This window comes from Chelonia mydas, chromosome 1, assembly GCF_015237465.2.
Source record: "Chelonia mydas isolate rCheMyd1 chromosome 1, rCheMyd1.pri.v2, whole genome shotgun sequence".
Taxonomy (NCBI): domain Eukaryota; kingdom Metazoa; phylum Chordata; order Testudines; family Cheloniidae; genus Chelonia; species Chelonia mydas.
Genome location: NC_057849.1, coordinates 236,693,037 through 236,710,943, shown reverse-complemented (window position 1 = coordinate 236,710,943; position 17,907 = coordinate 236,693,037). Strand labels below are relative to the sequence as shown.

General features: G+C 42.0%; 1 protein-coding gene across 42 annotated transcripts in view; it reads left to right on the top strand.

The window, feature by feature from the left end:
- Positions 1-17,907, top strand: part of CALD1 (caldesmon 1) — a 237,455-nt gene that overhangs the window by 159,480 nt on the left and 60,068 nt on the right. The window contains exon 1 of one of the 42 annotated variants that reach the window (XM_043539603.1): positions 12,407-12,700. The exons of 39 other annotated variants lie outside the window; for them this stretch is intronic. In XM_043539603.1, the coding sequence (XP_043395538.1) occupies positions 12,654-12,700 (47 nt within the window). In that variant the 5' untranslated portion in view covers positions 12,407-12,653. Of the gene's footprint in view, positions 1-12,406; positions 12,701-17,907 lie in introns of those variants that run through there. 2 more of the 42 variants (XM_043539601.1, XM_037877112.2) reach the window with 2 other exon arrangements.

The window sequence follows — 17,907 nt, the reverse complement described above, 5'->3', positions numbered from 1 at the left end:
GTGGCACCTTATAGACTAACAGACGTATTGGAGCATAAGCTTTTGCGGGTGAATACCCACTTTGTCAGATGCATGTATTCACCCACGAAAGCTTATGCTCCAATACGTCTGTTAGTCTATAAGGTGCCACAGGACTCTTTGCTGCTTTTACAATATAATTGTGTGAATCACTTCCATTCAAAATGCTAGTCACAGGACTGCTAAGCCCTGATCCAAAATGTATTTGTGTTTGATTATGTCACTTTAACCTTGTGTACATTGCATGAGTATTGGTATCTTGGAGGCTTTAACATACCAGAACTATATATCTTGGCTTCCTTTCCCCTTTTTTAATACATTGAGGAATCCCAAAGATTCTTGATCAGTTTTATAGTTCTTAAAAGCTTTAGAGGCCTTCATTTAGATAGCACTGAGCCTATCAGGGTCTGTAATGGTCTTTCCAAGAGCTTCAACATGAAAAAGAAACTAGGTTTTATCACAGGACATCACATCAAAATGTTGGCAAGCTATGACAGATTCATTGTAATAATTCTCCATGTTTCCATTCTGTTTTTAGACATTAGCTTGCCATAAGAGGTTTATTGAGTTTTCCACTATTAACCATATTGGGTTATAAGGTCAAGTCCTAAGGTCCTTGCTCAGTTTTAAACTCAGGTTTTGGTCATTGCTGCAATAAAGATGAATGAATTTTAAAGCTGGTTGAAAAATGCAAACATATTTTTTGTGAAAGTTTGAAATTTCAAAGTTGTTTTTGTTTAGAAGTGTTTGAAACAGCCATTTTTCCAAAAAAAGTGTGATTTTGTTCCCAAAAATGCAATTAAAATGGTTGTGGAAATTTCCAAAATCTGGGTTATCAGAATGGTTATTGGAATTAGATTTTTACTAAATGAAAAATTCCAATAACCATTTCAATCACATTTTTGATAATATTTGCTCTCAAGGTTTTAGAAAATATCAATAAAGCATGGCTTTTTTGCAAAAGCTGAAAAATTTAGACTATGTTGACAATTTTTGTGAATGTTTGCACATTAAAAACACACCTTAGTGATGAAAAAAATTATTTATTTGGAAACATTTCCACCAGCTGTAATTAATTTGAACTCCAAGTTTCAAAGCTTAGCCAGACATCTACACAATACTAAAACTGACTCCTTAACGCAGGCAGCTGCTGATTGGCTAGATCAAACTAAATGGCTTTCAATTGCTCTAAGACTATTAGCGGAAAGAAAAGAAAAATGACCTTATTTGGAGGTATAACAGTCCCCAAAGGAAGCTTCATTTACTGATGAACTTCTTCATTTGTGCCTTAACATTTAAGACACTTAAAAATGAAGGCAAAATAGGCCTCATCAAAGAACAACACGATCATGTACGGTAATACAGATTGCCGCATGTTCTTCCAGCCACCTCCCCTCTTCTTGCCCGGGATCCTGCCCACTGACACTCATGAATTCGAACTCCCTGGCAGTGGGAGAGCAAGAATCAATTCCTATACCCAGCATGCCTCAAATAATAAACTCCAAGGTCTTCTTCCTGCCTGGCTGTTACTGAATTACAGTGGAATTCAGGTACTACAGTGATGAAATCCGTACAAGTAACTGGATAGAGAAACCTAAACAAACAACAGAAGAAAGAGAGAAATACCTACAGTTACAAATTTGTTTCTTTATAAATGGGCTAAAGTAACCTCCAAGATCACTATATCTGTGCATCATCTGAATGTCCATTATAATTTTAATTTTCGTCTTTGGTGACCCTGTGTGTGCATGTCCTTAGGAAAAATGACTGCTTGTGTGGATGTTTCAGTGTAGGTCACGCTGTTTAAATGCTACAGGGGATCAGCTGATTGCCTGTAGGGGTCAGGAAGGAATTTTTCCTCTTTTATAGAGCCTTGCACAATTAGCCAGCTGCATTATGGTTTCTTTCTTTCTCTTTCTTTCTTTCTTTTTCTTTCTTTCTTTTTCTTTCTTTTTCTTTCTTTCTTTTTCTTTCTTTTTCTTTCTTTTTCTTTCTTTCTTTTTCTTTCTTTTTCTTTCTTTTTCTCTCTCTCTCTCTGTGAAAGATCAGGCATAAGCCACTGCTGGAGGCAGGAACCCAGACTTCATGGAGTGCTGATCTGATCTGGTATGACAAATCCTGTGGAAGTGTTCAGCTATTACTTTAACCCTTTGTTGCCCATAATTTGGAAATCCCATTGGATAACAGCACTGTATTCATGAGACTGGAAGCTCCTGTGCTGAGGCCTGTTGAGAGAACTCCAGAGAAAGCAAACAAGAGAAAAACTTTTAAAAATAACTTTATTTATCTCCTCTTTTGAATATCCCTGAAAGTTTAATTCCTTTAGTGCGGTTTAATTTTCCATGAATACCACCTGGAAGCATTTGGTGGGCTGGGAAGGTGAGGTTCAGGGGTTACTAGAAAACTTTGTGAGGTTCGAATGGTCTGGGCTGGGACGGCTGGTGGGCTTGGTTGGTAAGTGAGTTCAAGAGCTAGGACAGAGATCAGGATGCTGGGGGAATTGCTGGGAGAAGCGAGGCGGTGGGGGGCACTGGGGACAGGTCAGATGTTCTCATATACAATGTTTTGAAATGGATTTGAGTGGAACTGAATGTAAAACTAACCCCTAATTTCCAAGGTATTTTTTCCTGGGTTTAGCAATCCAACTTCTGTCAAACTCAGTAAATGTCATATTGATTCAACACCAGGCCCTAGTTAGAAAACCTGGGATGGGGGAGGTAAATGTTGAGCAGAGCAGCTCCTCTTCGTTATCTACATTACTACAGGAAACAGACATACAACAAAAAACCTAAACCAAGCAAACAACTCCCCACCTCCCCCCAACAACAAACAAATAAGCAAAAGCCCATCATGTGTTGATCATTCTAACCAAAACCATCTCAGGCTGCTCTCTTGTGTAATGTTTTCCATTGGCTGCAGGCTTTTGAAGGAAAGAAAAGCAAAGAATCCTCTCCTGTCTTCAATTAAGGTTGTTAATGATTAACAGAGTGCTCCAGTATGTGTGGTGTGTTTTAATTAAATCAGGGGAGACATGATTTGGACAAGATTTTTGTTTCATTTTGAAAGTTATTAAATAAACTGACAGTGTTTGCCCATTGCAAGTTCCTGGGAGCATCCGGTTAGATTGTAATCATGTGCAGCTAGTGAAATAATGCTCATTCCAAACTACCTGAGGATAATAACAGAATATTAAAAAAAGATCACTCCAGTCACTTTGGGACTGAGCCAATCATTAAACTAAGTGACACAGGATCATGCCTGGAGGCTCCAAATTTGACATATATATAAGCTGAGTGCAATAATATTATAAAGACCAGTTCAAGCTGCATGTGTCTCCTCTAGATCTGGATGTTGAATATCCCAAAGTTGTTCAGCTTGGGTCTATTTTTGCGTGGGGGGAGGGATGGCTCATTATAAAGATGGGGGCGGCAAATCCTCAGAGTTGTCAGAAATCCATTGACTTCACCAGAGCTATCGTAGTTTGTCGATGTCTGACAATTTACGCCAACTGAGGATTTTGGCCCCTGGGTCATTTGCAAAATATGGATCTGTGTCTAGGTTCAGATTTTGTCCACCCCAAAAAATTCAGGTTTGTTAGGATTGGAGGTTTTGGTTCAAAATCATCTCTATAATATATCATAGTATGAATTGTGCTTCTCATTCCAAATTTGGGTCCCTCTCTCTCTCTCTCTGTCAGTGTTTAAATCTGTTGTTCCAGCTGTGAATCATTCTTTTACAAAAAAGCAAACACAGCACGCAGAGTTGCATAGATTACAATGCTATCATGCTATTAGGCTTTTCCCCCTTGTTCCAAAGGGCGGGGGGGGGGAGGACATCAAGAGGGGAAAGCACACCCTCCCCCCCAAAACAAAAACCAAGAACCAAGTATTTTGGGGGTTTTGGATCATAGTATTTTTTTTAATAAAAGAAAATGGAAAATTCCGTTAAAAAAATCAAATAAAGTAATTTTTTTTCTCTTTGGAAATTTTTCATGGAAAATATATAGCATTTTTAGCCTCTCTAATTTTAGCTATTTTGTTCAGAACAGAAAACATTTGAGAGTTCACACACTCAGCTGGCTCCTGCAGCCAGGAAAACTGTCACCTACGTGATGTATGTGCAAAACTAATATATTTTGCTTTGTGGGAACTTCACTAGAAAATAGACAGGTTTTCTACAAAAACAAACTCTTTTATTTACGCTGGAGTTGTCCCCATAGGCCTGTTTAATGTGTACTTAGACTGGAAAAATGATGAACACCCCAGTTACTGATGCCTGCTATAGTAAATTAAGGCTGCAATTTCTCTTGTCTCTTGTAAAATTTCTTCCATACTCTTTGTAAGGGGGATGAAGGTGGATTCTTTCAGGTGGAGGAGCCATGGAGGGGAGGGGGGCCCAATCAGCAATTCAACATGCTGTATGATTACTAACACACAATGGCAAAACACCTGGAATACTCATGCCAATGTTAATTTTGAACTCTTTTTGAAATGCGTATTACTTTGGTCTTCATTCTGATTACGTATAATTGTTTGCACCCTTCCCAGTGAGCCTCATCCATATGTGTAAGGGCTAGAAACAATCTGGCCTCTTTAGTTTTGCCTGAGTTCAAACTTGTAAGCACGTTAGGACTTGGGCCACTGACTCCAATGAGGATTTTACCTGAAAACACTGTGTAAAATTGATGAAGGGCTTCCTGATTTTTATTTTGACAGTATCACTTTACTAATGTGAAATCAAAGTCCTAGAGTTCACTGAGCTACAATGGTAACTCTCGAGGGGGTGGGGAAAGACACACTGTATTTTCCATTTCAGTTTAAATTACCAGAAGATAGCAGCAGCCCAGATGTTACATGCATACCATTGCTGTAGTCCTAGTGTTTTGTTTTTTATTATAACCAATGAAAAGATGAGATAAAAGACAAGAAAAGATTTAGTGGAAATAGTCTTATGAAATATTATGTTCTTTTATTTCTGGATTATGCATTGCTTCATAAGTAATGGATAGAGAACTCACACATTGGCAAATATGTTTTTCTAATCAAACTTAGACTTACAGTGGAAGTTCTTGTCTATGCAAGAGACAGACTAATATTAACTTCTCAGAAACTAAGGACAGATACCTAAGGTGAAATTCATCTTTGTTCAGAAAAAGACCCACCTGTAGACAGTTCATGACTCCAGTCCTATGTGAGCCCTGAAAATAGACCTTAAATGGTTTGAAGGCCTTGTATGGGACCTCTTCACCTGGGTGAATTTTATCCCAAGGGGCTCCATTTTCAAAGGGACCCATCCTAAACTCTAAATGTTCATGTTTGGTTTTGAGCAGGTGGTTCCATTTGTCCATTAGGTAATTAAATGTGTAACTACATGATATGTGTGTGCAAATTCTGTTTGCATGCACAAATTCTATTATTTGCACATGCAAATTTCTATGAATGCAAAACTCTGTGAGCAAAACTGAGGCCATATTCTAATATTTGGCCCGAGTCCATGGAATTCAACAAAGGCCCTTTGCATGTCTGTGTGGTTTTTTTTATTGATTCATGTCACTGCACACATTAAAAATGCATATGTGGAACACTGATGTTTACAGTGCTCCAAGGGGGGCGGGGGGTAAGGCTAAGAGTAATGGTAAGACAAGGAAAATATGAGCTTGCTGTCAGGAGATGTTTGCCATCACTAAGACTTCAGAATAGTTATCACGAGGAAGTTGTGGAAGCTCCATCACTTGAGATATTTTAAAAACTGGACTGAAATCACTGAAGAATATATATTTGGTAGGGAATCATTCTGCACAAGCTGAAGATGGACTAAATGACCTAATATCCTTTCTGAGTTTAACATCTGTGAACTAGTCACTCAGAGACATTACATATGGGTTACACAGGGCTGGCATAATATTCCAGGAATTTCTCACTGATGCCCCAGGCTCCATAGGACCTTCCAGGAGGGTTGACTGAGACCTTTTTCCTTCTGAGGTGGATAAATTGTGTTCCATGCAGTTAACTATGTTGGGGTCTTTCAGCTGAGACCTTTAAAACCAAGCCCTTGCCTGCTCTGTGAAGTCATGAAAGACATTATGGCATCTTTCATTTTCCTGGGGAGTGAACGGTTTAAAAATATTCTTCAAACAAGAAGCAGCTGTTAATGTCATTCCAGTGGATTTTAACAACAAACACATTTTTATCCCTGCAAAATGCCAGTAGCTTTTAAAGGGTTTTTACAAATCCACTCTTTTCTGAGCAGTGGCACACAGGAAGGAAGAAAGCGTAATTAGGTATTCAGTATCTCTGAAGCAAGTCAGCTGCATTTCTAAAACCTATTCCCATTCCCATTTCAAAGTTGCCTAAGACTGGGAAAGGAATAAATATCAAGCTACTGAAACATTTTAACAAAAATCTAAAATGTCCAATGGCCAAGTAACAGAGAGAGGCTAACGGGCAGCGTGATGGCAGATGAAATCCAGTGTGGACAAATGCAAAGTAATGCACATTGGAAGGTATGATTTGAACTCCTCATACTCATTGACTGGGTTCTGAATTAACTGTAATCTCTCTGGAAGAAGACCTGAGTTACAGTCTGATCAGCTCATTGCAAACCTCTGCTTAACATGCAGGAAAGGTAAGAAACCAACCAAACAAAAATGTTAGGTTCTTCTTCGAGTGGCCTCTGCCTTTTCCCACTCTTGGGATGCACCAACAGTGCAGCTTAGCTCGGTGGAAACTTCTACTAGCAGTGCCTTTTGGAGCGCTCCTGGGCCCCCTCCTACCTCTCTCCTCACAGCTTCGAACATTCAGAGGGTGGGACTGTGGGAGGGATGGTGCCTCAGTTTCTTTACTAAGGATCTTCATTCTCTGGTCATTGGTTCAGATACGTCAGAACTGAAGACAAGGAAACCAGATGTGAAGAGATGCACTTCTCGCCCTGCCATTTTCCCTGTTTCGGACACATATATGTGTTGTTTGAGGGAAGGTCCTTTTCCTTCTTATTGCTCCATATGCAGCACCTTCATCCCATGGCCAGAAAGGGGCACTGGAATCACATCGAAGCTATGCTATTGAAGGAAGCATTAGTGGCAAAACTTTCCAGCTCTGAAATGAAGGGCTCTGTAAATACTGGCAGAACAGAGCTGCAGCCTGCCCCGCCTCTCCCCAAAAGGGGCTAAAATGCCCAGCAAAATCCTTGTACAGTGGTTGGCCTGCTTGACTGGAGCCAGTCCTAAAGTGCTTGTCATTAATCTGCAGACATCAGATTCAACTGAGCATAAATACTCCACCTCACAGGTGTTGGCCTTTGAAAGTCATCAAGAGTGTCACAGTTTCAGGGCAACTGCACCTCTGTTCTGCCCCTGGTGTTCCCTCAAGGGCACCCACTCTAGGCTTCTGGCTCCCAGCCATCACCTTTTTTGGGTGGAGACCCATGTCCCAGTCGTTCTGACTGGGGGAATCTTTAAGGCTGCGCAGTTCCCTGCCTACACTGTGATATCCCCAATAAGTTGGGCTGCCTAAAAGGCTAGTGTCTGTTCTTTACTTTCTCTCCAGGGGCTATGACCAGTTTGTTGCCCACCGCTATGTTACCACACAGCTCCTTCTAAGCAAGCCCTTTTATTCTTAAGGTGAAAGCACTGTAGAGAAAATATATTAAAAACAATAAAAGATCCTACACACATGCCAGCAGCTTACCAGAGGTCACCCCCAACTGCAACCTATGGGGCCTTAATACTATTAATAGTAGGTATAGGTCTCACTTCCAGATTTACTGATTGCTAGTGGTGTGATGGGTTGGATCACAGAAACCCCCTTGGGGCTGCCAACTGATGTGTTGAGACTACTTCTAAGTCTCTTTTCCCTGGCAGCTTGGGACTTCAGTGCCCTGCCTGGTTTGATCCAGACCCGTTAGCCTGCTGCAAACCCAGACCCAGGTCTGAACCATGTCCCCTAAAAGCAGCAAGCTTAATTGAAAGCAGTTTTAAGAGGTGTTCCTGTCTCTGACACTCAGATGCCCAACTCCCAGTGGAGTCCAAACCCCAAATAAATCCATTTTACCCTGTATAAAGCGTATACAGGGTAAACTCATAAATTGTTCGCCCTCTATAACACTGATAGAGAAATATGCACAGCTGTTTGCCCCCCCCCCAGGTATTAATACATACTCTGGGTTAAATAATAAGTAAAAAGTGATTTTATTAAATACAGAAAGTAGGATTTAAGTGGTTCCAAGTAGTAACAGACAGAACAAAGTGAATTACCAAGCAAAATAAAATAAAACATGCAAATCTATGTCTAATACAGTAAGAAAACTGAATACAGATAAAACCTCACCTTCAGAGGTGTTTCAGTAAGCTTCCTTTTACAGACTAGTCTCCTTCTAGTCTGGGTCCAGCAATCACTCACACCCCTGGTAGTTACTGTCCTTTGTCCCAGTTTCTTTCAGGTATACTTTGGGGTGGAGAGGCAATCTCTTGAGTCAGCTGAAGACATAATGGAGCGGTTTCCCAGGTGTTTAAATAGACTTTCTCCTGTGGGTGGACACCCCTCCCTCCCGCTGTGGAGAATCCAGCTACAAAATGGAGTTTTGGAGTCACATGGGCAAGTCACATGTCCATGCATGACTGAGTTCCTTACCAGCCAAGCCACATTCCTGGGAAACCTCAGACGTGGATTGGCATCTCCAAGTTCATTGTTGGCTTAAGGGCTTCTTGATTGGGCACTTACTGAGAATAGTCTTTTCTCAGGAAGCTGACCAACTGCTTCACTGAGGTTATTTAAAATTAAACAAGTATACAGCCCATATTCATAACTTTGGGTACAAAAATGATACATGCATACAAATAGAAGGAATAGATTCAGTAGATCATAACCTTTACAGAGATATGTTTCATGGCATATGTAGCATAAAACATATTCCAGTTATGTCATATATACATTCATAAGCATATTTCCATAAAGCCTTATGGGGCGCAATGTCACAAGTGGTACTTAAATTAGAACATAAAGAGTGAGCGAGGTGGTGGAAATGGTGCTCCATTCCCGAGCCCCACTGTGCAGGGGTGGCCCAAGTAGCCTGGTGTCACCGCTTGCTCCCCCTGAACATATACCAGCAGTTTTCAAATGTGGGGCATGCCTCCCAGCGGGGTGTGGGAGAGGGACAGAGGAACATTCAGGGGGAGCAAGTGATGATGCCAGGTGGCTTGGGCCATCCCACCAAACGTTCCTCCGTGGCCACTTAGGGGGGCACTTCCCACAGTTTGGTATATGTTCGGGGGGCGGGGTAATGCCCTTATATGCCCCTCCCCCAATCCACCCATGCACTCTTCTTCTTTACAAAAAGGCAGAGCTTTTCTTCCAGAGAGAAGGTATTAAAAAGCTTTACAGGAACAGAAGTACTGCAGGAGAACGTGTGTCAAATAGTAATGTTCTTTCTCAACCTGATGGACCTTATGACTTCGACTACATACATAACTCCATATGCCCGTCTAAAAATGAAGCCTCTACAGCATTGGCCAGCAAAACATTATATATCATATATGAAACTGACTGTACCCAGGGATGTGTTCCTCTCTCATATGGTGGAGTCAACATCACAAGGTCCTCACAGGAACTGGAAGTCAGTCTTCCAGAGAGGTCAGATTTGCACCTAAATCCAGATTCTCTCCACATGACAGCATGGGCCATAGGACTCTGACAGACCTAGAACTGTCTTATTCAGAACAAGTACAAGAGACTCTATTAAACACCAGGAAACAATCAACTCACTTGTGTTATGATCATAAATGTAAAAAGGTTCTTTTTGTGGCTAACTAACAATAAACCCAGCTTCAGCTCCTATTCAATCCATATTTGAGTACTTACTTCACTTGAAATCCTTGGGATTCCCCATATTCTCTGAAAAAGTATATCTTGCAGCCATCTTGGCTCATCATAGCTTAGTCTAACAAAAGACTGTATTTAGCTATGATAAGGTAAAAAAAGATTCCTGAAGGATTTAATGAACATCTACCCTCTGGTTAGACAACCAACATCTAGATGGGACCTAAACCTTGTTCTTTTTCAACTCATACAACCTCCCATGGGAGAATGTTCCCTGTTTCATCTCTCTATTAAGACAGCTTTTATTGTTGCTATTACATCTGTTTGAAGAGTGAATGAGCTGCTTGCTTTCAAAAAGATAAAGTGGTCCTTCATCCACATTGAAAATTTCTCCCCACAGTGGCAACAGAATTCCATCTTAACCAGTCCATGGACTTGCTAGTATTTTTCCTTAGGCCACACTTTCCTTCTGGGGAAACGATGCTACACACGTTGCATTCTGAGAGAGCATTAGCCATCAACTAGACTGTTTGTCTCTTATGGGAAAAAGAGTGAAGGCCAGGCAATGACATCCCAATGCCTTTCTCTGTAGGTTAGGCTCTGTATTGATACCTCTTCTGTTCCTCTTCCAGAAGAGCTTAGAGGTCACTGAACTAGAGTGAAGGCTGTTTCCATGGCCTGTCTCAGACATATTCTCATATTAGAAATCTGTAGAGCTGCCACTTGGAGCTCAATGCATACTTTCACAAAGTATTATTATTCCTTAGATCTGGCATCTGATCACATGCATAATTTGGTATAGCAATATTATAATATTTATTTAACTAGGCCTTCTCGTCCCAGTGTCTGAAGGGAGGAGCACTACTTGCCAAACTCCCAAGTGTGGGAATGTGTGGAGGCTGCTCAAAGATGAAATGAAGATTACTCACCTGTTACTAAAGTTCTTTGAGATGGACTCTGTACATTCACACTCACTGCTCACCATCCCCTCTTCCTTGGAGACATTGGAAGGAAGGGGTGGGGGGGTTGGTATGCCATGCCCTCTCTTTTATAGCCCCTCCCCACTGTAGAAATGGAATTCAATGGTTTGACCAGCCCCAATAATAAGTTATATAGAATTTTTCACCATGAAGGATTGCACACTGTGGCCCAAAATTTCAAGTGTCTGTACACTTTGAACACGTGCAATGCCCAATGGAAGGATAAATGAATCAGAGTTTTCTGCACGTAGACTTCAGCTTGTGCATGTGCATTGGGAACTGAGGGCCAGAACTTCAGCTGGTGAAAACAGCTGTAGCTCCACTGAAGATGTCAGCTCCCTCAGTTTACACCAGCTGAGGATGTGGCCCTGAGTCTGCAAAAAAATTGAGCCTGTTGGTTATATTGTAAGACTCACTCAACCATCTTTAAAGCAGAATGCAACAGCTGTTCTGTGCAAATACTATACAATTAAAACTGCAAAGGGAATTTCAGGGAGGCAGAATATAATTACCTGGTTTGAAATTTGATCAGAATGCAAATTAGTACCACTACACTTGTGAAAAATGGGGTGGTATATTTTAATAACTGCAGGTAGTTAGAATATCGATTTTGTGTCCCATCTGAAAGACAGCACCTCCACTAGCATTATGCAGGAAGGACTCGTTCAGTGCATACTCAAAGGTCAGAGTGCCACCTACTGAATCAACCTCACTACTTCTTGAAGCACTACTGATTCTCCCTGGAGGCGACCCATCCAAGTATTAACCAGCCCCAGCCCTGTAGTTTGAGATTTGACAAGATCACAGCCTGGAGTAGAATAGCTGCAGGATCACACAGTAAGTTGTTTCAACATGTTCACAGGCTGTGTGCTGTGTTAGCTTAGAGGGTTATGAGAACCGAGCATGTGGAATTATGGTAAATGATGGTGTCTCAATTTATATGACTTTGTTTGCATTTATGTTCCCTGTGTTATTTACTGGATAAAAGGACAGAATGCTGAGGAGAGTCTGTGAGGTTAGATCCCACTGCAGTCACATGTTTACTTTGGTCATCACTAACTGAGAATGTGGTGGTCAAATCCTGACTTCAGGGGGGGCTGGGGCTGCTCCACACTTCCCAAGATTTGTCCCAGAGAATATAGAACTGCTTGGAAACGACCCTCTGGCCTTTTCAGCTGTCCGATCCCCACTGATCCTTTAGTGTTTAGACTGGACATGAATACTTACGCTTATGTATTTATACAGTGATTTGTAATTAGCAAGGAGGCTAACACAGATCCTTGTTTTATACTCAGTTACATGTATTCTCCCCTACACAAGCTCAGTCGGCTGGAAGCAGGTGTTCGTTAATAAACAAACACCTTTGCGCTGTATATCTAATTTCAACTCCTCCGTTATCGGCAAACTGGCTGAAACACGAGCACTCCTGGTGAAAACCCTAGGGAAGACTAGAATTTGTTTACCAGTTACCTTACTATACAGCAGCTGAGAAACCTGTAGGAATTTGTCACTGTAGGTATTAGTCCCAGACATCACAAAGGGGCTCTATTAGAGAGAATACAGTAAAAAAAAAATCTGAGATCATATGATCATAGTGCAGAGGGACCCAGAGGGTGGTGGATATAGGATAGATAACAAGCCTGGTAGTGGGAAAATTCAGACTGTTATCATAGTGCAAAGGGGCTGACCAAATGGTTAGCCTGTTGGCTGGAAAGAGCATCCAACAAGCCTCATGTGCCTGAAAGGATAATGACATTTTTACTATCTCATTCCACGCCCTGATCATCCATCCATTAGCTCACTGAAGCTGGCAGCTGCTTGCACTGACTCATCCATTACAGACATGATCAGCAGATCATACTGCAGGCAGAACTTGTCAAGTCTCTCCAAGTGAGTTCCCAATTTATTGTGATATTTGTGTGACTTTTAGCTCCTCGGTTTTATTTAGAAAATGTTGTGTGATTGTAATGGGGGAGGGAGAGCTAGAGACAGAAGAGGTTGCAGCGTGTTCAGGAGTTGGTTGAGTTTAGAGTAAACATGGATGGGTACAAAGTTTTTGCTGTTCTTTTTGCTGGACAGCATTTTGTTGTAAAAATATCAAGTTGGGCCCTTTCCTCGCCTTAATTGCATCTATACCTATCTTTGATCTCAAATGTAGAACTTAAATGGCTTTGCTTGGAGGCAGTAGACAACAGAATATTTCTCCAGACAAGTTATTGATTAAAGTTCTGTGGCTAATGAGAAGTTTGCAGAAGTCACAGTTTATGTGAAAGCTGACCATTGCCTAAGCTTCTGAGTAAATAACAAAGCCCTTATGGCACAATCTGTCCCAAAGGTGGGAGGCGTGGGAGGGAAGAGAGTGGAAAAAATCAATTAGATGATATGATATTGCCAAAGAAATTGTCCAAATAACATTTCCCAAGATTTTGTTTGTTCTGTATTTTGCCTTCTCTTAGTTAAATTATAAGGGGCCAGTAATGGGTCTCTACTTATGTTTGGGAAGTGCTGTGAATTAGTGCAATATAATGTTTTGTTTGTAGCAATATGAGCCAAGGTTTTCAAAAGTGAGCAGTAGCTGTGGATGCCTCATTTTTTGAAGTGCCCAACACCATAATTGTCAGAGGGTGGTTGGTTGGTACATTTTGGAAATCAAGCCTTTTTAAGATGTATCAAATCAGGCATGCAAAATCCCTAGTCATTTCTGAAAACATTGGTCCAGCATAATGATAATCCAGATCCTGTGAGTTGAATGTAGCTGCTTTGTGCTGCCTCCTTGATAGAATCTTTCCACAGAACCAGCCTGCCCAGCTGTGTAATGATCACCCCATCAATGGCATAGAGCCAGTATAGAAGCCTCCCTCCTGACAGTGTAAGGGAAGTGGGTGGGCTGCACCATATGCTGCATTTTTGGCACCATTAGGAGCCTGTGTAAATTTGAGCAAACCCGGGATGTTGTTATGTACTGTGGGGAACTGGCCTTGCATACAGGGACCGTGCACTGGAGAATGCAGTGGTGAGCTTTGCACTACCTTTGCACACCTCACCTGACCTGCAGAGTGTGCAGTTCAGCAAGACACTGGTATATAGATTTTCCTGCCCCTGGGAAAAAAATCAGCAATATTATGCCTTATGCATCACAGACCACTGTAAGGCCCATTTAAACTGCCAGAGCGTTGTAATGGGAGGTTAGTGCCAACGAGTATCGGCCCATAGAGATTAACACTGATCATGAGAATGGGGAGACGGCAAGTGAATGCTGTGAACTGCCTGTGTGCTTGATTCTCCTCTCCCCTCTCCTCTCCACTCTGGTGTAAATCTGGAATAATTCCATGTACATCAATGGAATTATGCCTGTATGAAATTGGTGTGTAAGGACAATCAATCCTTCTGTGTTTAGTGTCTGGTTTATTGTGTTGTTGGTTGCCCACACTTTGAGATGTCAGTATTCTTTTCCAAGTTTCTGCATCAGTACAGATATAGGTTGACAACCTGAAGCAGTTTTCCTCACAAGCAGTACCATTTTTTTCTGATGAAAAGTTTTTAGTGAATTAAAAATTGTGGACATCATTTTATGGTGATTGTTTTGTCCACAAAGCATCTTTGTGACTTCAAGCTAACAGTGACGAAGACATCTTTACCCTTACCCACAAAGTATCAGTCTACTCCAAAGCACTGTTTTGTGTCTTCATGTTGAAATTCTACCCTTTCTAATGCTGAGACTCAATGTAGTCACTCCAGGTCCTCTTACTTTGCCAATACATCTCAGTATCCTGGGGGGGAAAAAAGGAATATGACATTTTTTATAACTTTGCCCAGTGGAGGTTCTTCAGGGGAGGCAAGTGAAGCTTTGCCTTCTCTGTTTTGAATTAGATACAGTATGATCTTTTGCTTCTTGCAAATTCACTCCGATGGTGCCTTTACATATCAGTTTCACTACCTCCTTTAAGATGTCACCAACCTTCACGGCACACTTGTAATACTCAGAAAAATAGATATGCTAAAAATATATTCTTGATATCATATTGATTTTGTTGTTTCTAAGTAAACTGGATATAATCCTTTTAGCATGCAGCACGCTGAAAATATAAAGTAGAATCTTTCATCAGAGCCAGTGAATCACTCATGATGACTTGAAAATGTGGAAACCTGGGTAGAAATTTCTTAGTAAGTTCTTAGGGCTGAATCCAACTCCACTGAAGTCAATGGTAGTCCTTCCACTGGTATCACTGAAGGTGGGATCGGTCCTTTAGATTGTTAATTCCTCTGCATAGGACCTGTGCTGTCTACCAGCAGGTCACGGATTTAGCAAATTTGATTTTTGCATTCGATACATGTTCACCAGTTGATATCTATGCACAGATTTCAGCACAGGAATTGTTCGTGAGCATTTGTTATTTGGAATTCACTATTCAACATTTGGAATCAGTCACTTAAATCATTTCTGTTCCACACTGAATGATCATGCAAAAAGTAAGAGCGGTGCTAGCAGAATAGGAGAGAATCTTCAGGGAGCAGTTGAGATGCTGGGGATTGCCATAATGCTGTCTTTACTGCTTCACCCAGGCAATGGTGACAGCAGAAGCACGGTCTACATCACCTGATAAGTAGCATGATCTGAAATCCTGGGTGTAGGATCACTGCTGCTGCTCATACTGATCAGTTTTATTAATTAATTCATTTTAAATTACTCGCTTCTTACTCTCTAGGCTCTCCCTAATTTCCCGCCAGTCTCACTGCCATGCCCTCATGGACTATGACCTGAATTCTCCTTGGACTTGAGGCCCCTCTACGTCACTCTGGCAGTGTAAAGGCCATAGAAGTGTGAAGTGGGCTTACTGTAACTGAGATGACGTCTACACTGGAAGCTTGGGATGCGAGTCACATACCCGCCCTAGCTGTCCTTGAGCTAGCGCGAGTAGAAGAAGCCGCGTAGCCGCGCTAGAACTGGTAGCAGCTGCAGAGGCACAGCTGAGCTGTGCGGAGAACATTACCCCCGAAAGCTTGATGAGAGTTAGCGCAAGTCTGGGTACGTGAGCAGGGAAATCGCCCCCTAACTTGCAGTGTAGATGCAGCCTGAGAATCAAGCCCAATATATAAGATGGCCAGATGAGCACTTCTGACACAAATATGCTTGTTTGCACATGGCCAGTGTTTATTTTTACTCCCATGTCTTGTAGTAACCACAATAGCAATTCAAGTTGCCACAAATCATGAGGCGTCTAGGGCATTAGGGTTTTAGCTCAACAGGTCAACGAGGACAGTGACTATGGCAAACCGATTGCCCTATCCAAGATTTGTAGCTGGGTTTAGAAACTTTCCAGTTTAATGGGGTCGGAGAGATTCACTGGAAGATCTGAATTATTTTTTGGGTCAGATCACCAACTCCAGTGGGAAAACCTGAGAGAGGAGGACAAAGAGGAAAATTCTGCAAGGTTCAGCTCTCAAAGGTTTCCCTGGCTTGTTCCATCAGAAGAGGTCTGCTCCACCACACAATAATCATGGGGTTGAGTGGCCAGAAGATGCAACTTCCCTGAAATCTGTATGGATTTGGGGAATCTGCTAGAGACTGGAACCGGTATACAGAGGTCCTGTGCTTCTACATTAGCTCCAGGTCTTCATGGTTGTCCTCAGTGGGAGGTAGATTGCCAGGATTACAGCCTGTGTCTGTATTAACTGCCTAGAATACAGCCCCTGTCTGCATTAACTTTTGAGGAGATTCTTCACTGGTTGCATTAGGAATTATGTTCATAGTGAATCTGCCTGCCATGTTTCAGTTCCAGTCCTTTCTCAACACACAGGTATAGAGTTGAAACTCCTTTTTGACAGAAAATTTGGGTTTCAAAAAAACCCAAAAATTTTCATGAAAAGTGTCAGTTTTCCTTGGAAAACTTCAAGTGTTTAATTTTTAATTAAAAGTTGAAAACGGAAACATTTTTATTTGGCAAGGCTGCCTTGGTGCCTCATGGGAAATGTACTTCAGGTGCAGATGCCTGCATTTCCCCTCTATGAGACAGGTTCCCCCGACAGACAACATTTTCCATAATGCACCACAGCCAGGGACTCCAGTGAGGCACCATGGTGGCTCAGCAAGAGGAGAGACTGTGGTGCATCATGGGAGATGTGGTTTGGCCTGTGATCCCCGCCTATAGAAGAGAATGAGGGTATGAGGCTCCTAATTTAATGTTTTGGTTTTCAGTGATAAGTTTTCAATCAAAATTTGTATGTTTTGTTTCTGAAAATGTTCAGCTTTCAATTTTTTACCAATCTAAATATTCCGGGGACACCCGCCTCCCCCCTCCCCTGTTGTGACTAGCCCTACGCAGATCCAGTCTGTGGGGTCTGTGGCAGTGTAGGTAGATAGATAGTAGATAGTACCATGAAGGCAGCTGAGCCACCTTTCCCCCCCCCCCCCTTCCATATGGACAGGGAGAGGTCAGGGCTTGGATCATGCGTGGGATGGTGTGGCCTTGTAGCAGCGAGGATTTATGTTACCTCATTTCTGTGTTGTCAAGCAGCAGCCTACAGGGTATCGGCTTCACTTACCCTGGGATCAATAACGACCTTTTATATGTACGTTTGCCAATACAATGACCATGTACATTCATATGGTAAGAAGGCCAAACATTGCTGTGTCAGTAAATGAGCATCCACTCCTTTGTATGCGCCCTTTACTATGCTTTACTAATGGTGGCATCATGCTTTGGGGTGCCCACAGAGTAGCAAGAGGTTTCAGCTAGAATGATCAACAGAGAAAGAGTTCGGTGGGATTCAGAATTCAGACCCCATTGAGACGAAGGGGGCAGTTTCTCTTCCTCACAAACGTGCAAAAATAGTTTGGCTTTATTCCATGGGCTACATTCTCCATCCTGTAGTGAAGAGAGGGGGTGTGGAGAGCTAGCTGAGGCTCTGTGATCCTGGTCAGAACTTCCAAGGAGCCCCTCTAACTTACACTGGTGGCACAAGGTCCTTCAAGTGACCTTACACCGGAGGAGGATAGGGCATAGCAAGACGCTGTTCTGCCGTGAACCTCCCCACCCGCTGCTTATCCCTGCCCAGCCCAGCAAGCTTCCAACTCCCCCTACCCTAATGCACAAGAG